This window comes from Ovis aries, chromosome 4 (assembly GCF_016772045.2).
Source record: "Ovis aries strain OAR_USU_Benz2616 breed Rambouillet chromosome 4, ARS-UI_Ramb_v3.0, whole genome shotgun sequence".
Taxonomy (NCBI): domain Eukaryota; kingdom Metazoa; phylum Chordata; class Mammalia; order Artiodactyla; family Bovidae; genus Ovis; species Ovis aries.
This window is the reverse complement of record NC_056057.1, coordinates 23,129,481-23,136,234: the sequence shown is the minus strand read 5'-3', so window position 1 is coordinate 23,136,234 and position 6,754 is coordinate 23,129,481. Positions and strand designations below refer to the sequence as shown.

The window sequence follows — 6,754 nt, the reverse complement described above, 5'->3', positions numbered from 1 at the left end:
CTTCTCCGAAGAGGCCAATCTCCTAGCGGAGCGCTGCGGGGTCAGCAATAAACAACAATGGGCTGGGAACAGACGGTACGTTATTGGCTGCGGAGAGAACCTCGCGGGGCCTGAGCCCGAAGCTCCGCCCCCTCCTGTTACCCTGGTTACCCGTCCGGCTCCAGCCGCCGAGAAGGTCTTTGGAAACTGTTGCCCAGATTAGAGCGGCTGGGCTATCCCGGGAGTGTTGGGCGGCGGGGTACGCTTGCCGCCTGATTGCACTCTCGGAAAGTACCCGAGAGCCTCACCGTGCCGGCCTTGAAGCCAGGCTGCGCCCAAACCTGTCCCCGGCCGGGGTAAATGTGCGGTTCCTGCTTAAAATACTCTTAGGTGCGCGCCTTAGGACCGGCTAACTCTGATTTACTGCTTTTAAAGAACTCACGGTGTGTGCCCTTGCTGTCCACAGTTATTGTGTCTCCCCAGTATTAAGGTTTTTAATATTATTATTAATAAAAAAAATTGACACTTCCATGGGTCCGAAATTGAGTCTTGTTCGCTCATACTGCAGTTTAATATGGCTCCATAATGTTCCATTTAAGGAAAAACTTTCGATTAGAAATTGAGAATTGTAGCACGTCTCCCAACAGGCTGAACAGCTGCCGAAAACTTCCTTTGGTCTTTAGCTCTGGTCGCCACCAGGATCACAAATGAATTTTAACAGCGCTGAGTCCCCGGTGCCATTCCGAGGCCTCTCAGCCCGGGTTGGGCCGAGGCTTTCTTAAGTGACTCTTTACAGCTCAGCCCAGTTGGAGGGTCAGGCAAGTGGTTTCAGAATTGCAGCCCTCCCTTTTTAACGTCCTAGTCATTGTCCTTGAAACCCGACTCCCCTTCTCCCCTCGCCACCAATTCCTGGCTCTAGCAGTTTAAAAACTAGAGAGGAAGTGAAAGCGTCAAGTACAGTAAGTGACACCCTCCGCCTCCGTGTATACATAACAAAAGCTCAGGAAACGTGCGAGTCCCTAGGATATCCGAGCCACTTCAACCCATCCCTGCCCCTCCCCACTTGCACCGGGGACTCGAAACACCTAGTTGCAGTGCACACGTGGGACACGTTTTTATTTTATACTTTTCCTCACTTAGATAGCTCTGTAGTTCTCTCAGTTCCCTCTCCCAACGCAACCCCTTCTAAAAAGCAATTCCTCTGCTTCTCCCAAGGGCTTTCCCCACAGATCTTACTGTCTCATGAAAGACTGACTTGAGGATGACGTTTAAAAAAAAAATGTTTTTGATACACCATAACGGTGATGATGGGCGTTGAAAAACGGGAAGAGGACTTGGGCCAAAAGCTTAGTAGGAACGAGGCTGTATTGCCAGGTGGGTTCCTTATCAGGTTCAAAGTGGAGGGACTGGAGATCTCGAGGGAGGTGAGGTAGGAGACTAAGGACGCATGGTCTTGGAAGATCGCGTTTCAGAATATATATCTGACGCGAACGAAAGTGCTTTAGGAAAGTGCTTCAGCCGGATAGTGGACCAAACACACCAGTTAGGACAACTGGTGACTCGATACACATGGCTTCAGTGTCCCCAGGCGCCTTAACAATAAGCAGCGGGTTAGGACGGCAGCCGATTTGCTCTGTGGAGTTTCCAGGCTGCGGTCACAGCGCCGGCAGGCACAGCACCAGCTTGGGCAGAGGGGCGCGGGAGATTCACGAGAAGGGGCAGCGAGCCTCCTGATTGACAGCCCGAAATCTGATCTTGTGAAAGAGACGTGGAGCCAATGGGAGGCAGCGATCCATCAGTTTGGATTGGAGGCCCCTGGAGGAGAAGTAGAGGAAAAACCACCGAATTGAGCTCTGTCAGAGGCGCTTTCGGCTTCCAAGGGGGAAGTGCTGGGCAATAATTAATGTTTTTATTAAAATTGGAGGGAATTTTTTGCAGCCGTTCGCCTAGCGTGGCTTTCAGGTGGGTCTTTCCTACAACTTTTTATGTCTCTCCAGATAATTGCATGGTTGTGGGTTGCAAAAACTATCCTTACGAAAGAGGTGTCTCCGTCTCTTTAGTCCCGTTAGGTGCAAAGCAAGTCTCGCTGATCGCCATTGCTAGTTTTGCACACGTTTGCGAATCAGAGCTGCCCGGGGTACACCGACCGCGCAGGGAAACATCGAGAGTGAAAATAAATACATCGACTCTTGTTCGAATTTTTGCTACTAAGGAAAATATGTAAATTGTGAACTCTCTTGGCTCTCTTTGGATCCAGGTGAAGGAGGCTGTGTAGGGAGGGTTATTTTTGTGAATGGGACTGTCGGAGGATAATTAGCTATGCAAATTCAAGAGCTTCATTCATGATTTTTTTTTTTTAAGCCTAAAAGCCATCTTGTTCCCCTCTAGGTTGATAGAAGTCCAGATCCCGAGGAAATCTCCAGCTAAATGCTTAAAATATAAAACACTGAGCTGAGATTTGCGAAGAGCAGCAGAATGGATGGATTTTATGACCAGCAAGTGCCTTACATGGTCACCAATGTGAGTGATCAGTTCGAAAGTTGCTGTTTATAAACTTGACTCCGACGGAGGGGGTGGGGGGAGGAGGGCGAGTGAGAAGAGGGGGGAGCAAGGGGGTTGGGACTGCAGATACTTTATCTGCTTTGTTGCCACTGTAGGGCGACTCTGCTTCTAGAAGCCCAGTCTTCAAAATGAGCTTACCTTTCAGTGATTTGGATAAGGCATAGTTTTGTTTTTAAGACCCCCCCTTTTTTTTTCTGTTTAAAGTGCTCAAGATGAGTGGAAGAGGAGAAGGAGGGCAGCAGCAGCTGCTGCACTCAAAGTTTTTGGCTGGGTTTGTCTGCCACATTGAAAAGAATGAAGTTGAGACAAATGCTGACACTTTTTTGTTTACATGGGTTTTGTTTCCTTTTTTTTTTTCTTTTCTTCTTTCTCATTGTCTCTCTTATATTTTTCATTTCATCACTCTCTTTTTGTTCTTTTTTTAGGGGATTATCTGAGAGAATAAACTTCAACTGTGTTTTAATCTAGCTTCGATCTAGCCTAAAAACGACTTTAAGTGTAATTGCTTAGTGTTGTTTTGATACATGAATCTATGACTGATACACAGTGTATTCAGATCGCACAGGGAAGCAACTCTCCCTGGCTGTTGAATTCTCAGCATACGCTTTCACTGTCAAATGAATACAGAAAATGGATATTGGGATTGATACCATGGACTTTTATTTTTCTGTTTAAGGAGAGCATCCAGTAGACTTATGTATGCCTGTGTGTGTGTGTGTGTGTGTATGTGTGTGTGTGTGTGTGTGTTTGACATCTGAAGTTTACATTCTTTTAAAAGAATTTTATCTTTCCCTTTGTAGAATCAGCGTGGGAGAAATTGTAACGAGAAACCAACAAATGTCAGGAAAAGAAAATTCATTAACAGAGATCTGGCTCATGATTCAGAAGGTGAGGTTTGATTTAGAGCTGAATTCCCCCTCTTTACCTGTACTTCCCACCCTCATAAAGAAGAGAAGCATTCAGTCTTACATTAAGAATAATAAACTTTCAAATGATTGCATTTAAGCAAAACTTGTATTTGGAGCAATTAATGTGATGTGACAGTTTGCTGTTTTATGGCCCTGTCACAAACTAATGAAAGAAGGAAATAACTTAAAAGTGACATCCTTCTTTTAACCATTTTGTGTTTAAATATGTTTGTCCATATGGCATATAAGTAATCCCATACACTAAGGTAACAATTTGAAAATATCCAACACAGAGGAACAAATTAGACAGCTTAATTACTCTCTTCTCCTGCATTAGAAGTTGAGCAATATAAGTGACTGTTTGGTTTCCCATCTCCTTACACTAAACCATATACTGTTACCAAACTTTTCAGAGATGGTTTTGATGACCGTATGGTGTGGTCATAATATCTTGTTTATAGGCCTTTTAAGTGGTCAGTGAATCATAATTAAGGCCTAATTAATAATTGTAATACATATTTAGGAAATTAAGTTGAAGATTCTTTCTATGAACTGTTGATAGGAGGTCAATATGTTATCAATTATTCCAGCCATATGGGGGCATTCATAATAAACTTAGATTTAATTATCAAGGTTCAGTTTGCCATTTAGATTAGGTATATTGAATTCTCGAACTTCTTCAAATCATCATATAAATAGGAATAAGTTACACATACCTCTCCCTCCCCAGTGACAGAATACACAATTTCGGACTTGATAATAAGCAGGTGCCAGGGAGTTATCTCTTTACTTTTGTAAACCTATTAGTGTAGAAATTTTCCTCTAAAATCTTGTATTTAATAGTTGTCCCTTTGAGTTTTGAAGCAATGAACCTCAAAACATATAGTACTTTGAGAATTATACCATGTACTGTTAAATCTTTGATAGAAGATTTGGAAGACAGAAATAAAGTGTTATTTAGTCTTTCTGATTTTTCCCCTACCACTATTTTAGCAAGAATTGAATATGTTTAAAAAAAGTTTCTGAGGATAGGCACACCTTTATCTCAACCTTTTTTGACTTCTACTGTAAGTGTGTTGTTTGAGGTCTCTAGGCTTATTTATTAAGCTGTGTGTTAAAAGGGGGTAAAAAAGATACTGAGAAGCATTGCTTAGTAGGCATCAAAATGGGCAGGATTATTGGTATAATTATGTTATGAACCCTCATTTCTTTATTGATGCCCCTCCCCAAATTAAATTGATCTATAGGACTAGTTTCATGACAAACATTTCTATTTAATGTCGCCTAAAAGGTTTTCAAATCTTTTGTTTATGTCTTTGACTTGTTTTTTAGAACTCTTTCAAGATCTAAGTCAATTACAGGAAACATGGCTTGCAGAAGGTAAGGCAAAAAATTGCTTTCAAAGGAGGGGAAAAGCAACTCTAGAAGGGAAAGATTAAAAAAAAAAAAGTCCTGAACTTGCTGTCTTAATGTTCAGCCCAATTAATTGAGCTCTAAAAGAGCCACCTCATGTGTCATGCATATATTAGAGCCTCTGATGAGTTTGTCTTTGGGGAATCTGGGACTGCACTACCCAGTGTCATCACAAATTACCAGGAGAAATTGCTTCCAGCTCACAATCACATCTGCTTTTGGCAAGAACTAATGCACCAAGACTTCAAGTTCTAAGCCTCTGTTCAGATTTTAATTGCAATTGATCAGGTTTATATTATTGTACCTCGAGAGACCTCCTAGAGCCAGAACCCGGCTTGCTGTTTCCTTTAGAGCAGCGCATATCATTATTTGGTGTTCTGGTGGAGGACTTTTCTGATGGCAGAAATTAGTTTCACTGGGTTCATCGGGACGGGATGCTTCAAGATTTAAGTGCAAGTGTCTTCTTTCCACCTTGCTCGCAACACAGAACGTTAGGTGTGTATCCAATGCTAAGGATATCTATGGCTTTAAAATAAACCTTCGGGGGATTGGAAGATTTTTAAAATGTTTTCTGTGTGTTACTATGATGTGATGTTTGTTGAAATTGACTTTTGCCATTTTATTGCTTGTATTAGGATTTATTTAATGTAGCAAGGAGACATTTAAAGGCATTGCTTTTAATTTTGATTGCTTTTTGATAACATTTTGTGTTGCCATCTATTGTATCTTTTATTGTAACTTTATTTTATAGGAACAAGGAGATACTGCTTCAGTACAGCTTTGTGCAACTTGAGATATGTCTAATGTTGAGGGACTTTTGTTGGTGTCTATAATTTGAAATTTTTCCTTTGGATTTGTTATGCTAAATGTGAAATAATAGTTTTATTATATTATGTGTCTTGTGGGAAACATGAAGAGAAAATTATAGATATTTAAGCATTGAATATAGTTGTGTTATTTCTATCTTTACATTATATGGGAAACATGCAATTTTTGGAACAGATTTTTTTAAAGATGGTTCAAAGAAGAGAGAGGGTCTTTGAAATGGAATTGAGCATTGCTGTTGCTACTTTGAGGCAGACTGCTGTGTTTTTTCGGGTGGTCTTGCTTGTAGTTGATCAAATTGCTGTTAGCATGTAAAATAAGTTTCTTTGTGTTGCTGATATCCTAGTTTTTCCAAAGAGCTCCTACAATCTTTATGAAGCTTTTAAGTTAAATAATAGCTTTTCCAGAAGCCCTTTGAAAGAGTGATTGCACTTGTATGTTAATGAAAGTTTTAGTCATATTTAAAGGTCATTTTGCTTGTCTCTGTAAATGAAACTTACTGCAATAGATTACTTATTATTGCAACATAAACCATACATTCAAACATAACTTTCTCAACAAAAATCTGCACAGAGGCTCGTGCATGAACTTTAGTCTGTTAAGTTTTGCAGAGTTGAAGGTTGTAAGAACATTACATTTATGAGGGAATTTATTCACTTTTCCAAAATACCTTCTAATATCTATTTTAATTGTTCTAAAAGGTTTGTTGGTTCTTAAGATGTTTGAGTCTCACTGATTCCAAATCAGTGCACTTGCTGGCAGATTTTGAATGTGCATAGCAACTCTGTTCCTGGAATTTAAAAATGTGGAACTGTGACAGACTCTTACCATTTTTAATCACTTTCAGTGCAGTGTTTCACTTTTGACTTGTTTTGTTTCTTTGTTACTCAGATAAGTGATTTGGTAATTTATCTGAGTTTATTTTAAAACTCAGCGCTGAATATTCTTACCTGTGATAATTAACCTGACCTATAAATTGGATCTGAAGATTTAGTTTTCTATAAAATAAACCTAGAAAGTGATTGATGTATTTGAAAGAACATGGACTTTTACTTGGAAAAGAATTT

The 6,754-nt window shown here is 40.3% G+C and overlaps 1 protein-coding gene across 5 annotated transcripts in view; it reads left to right on the top strand.

The window, feature by feature from the left end:
• Nucleotides 1-1,837: 1,837 nt before the first annotated feature.
• Nucleotides 1,838-6,754, top strand: part of ETV1 (ETS variant transcription factor 1) — a 97,146-nt gene continuing 92,229 nt past the window's right edge. Inside the window, exons 1-5 of one of the 5 annotated variants that reach the window (XM_012176422.4) lie at nt 1,838-1,941; nt 2,040-2,236; nt 2,368-2,499; nt 3,342-3,429; nt 4,782-4,829. In XM_012176422.4, coding sequence (XP_012031812.1) covers nt 2,455-2,499; nt 3,342-3,429; nt 4,782-4,829 — 181 coding nt within the window. In that variant the 5' untranslated portion in view covers nt 1,838-1,941; nt 2,040-2,236; nt 2,368-2,454. Of the gene's footprint in view, nt 1,942-2,039; nt 2,237-2,367; nt 2,500-2,639; nt 2,841-3,341; nt 3,430-4,781; nt 4,830-5,024; nt 5,358-6,754 lie in introns of those variants that run through there. The other 4 variants (XM_012176423.4, XM_060414936.1, XM_012176421.4 and 1 more) reach the window with 4 other exon arrangements.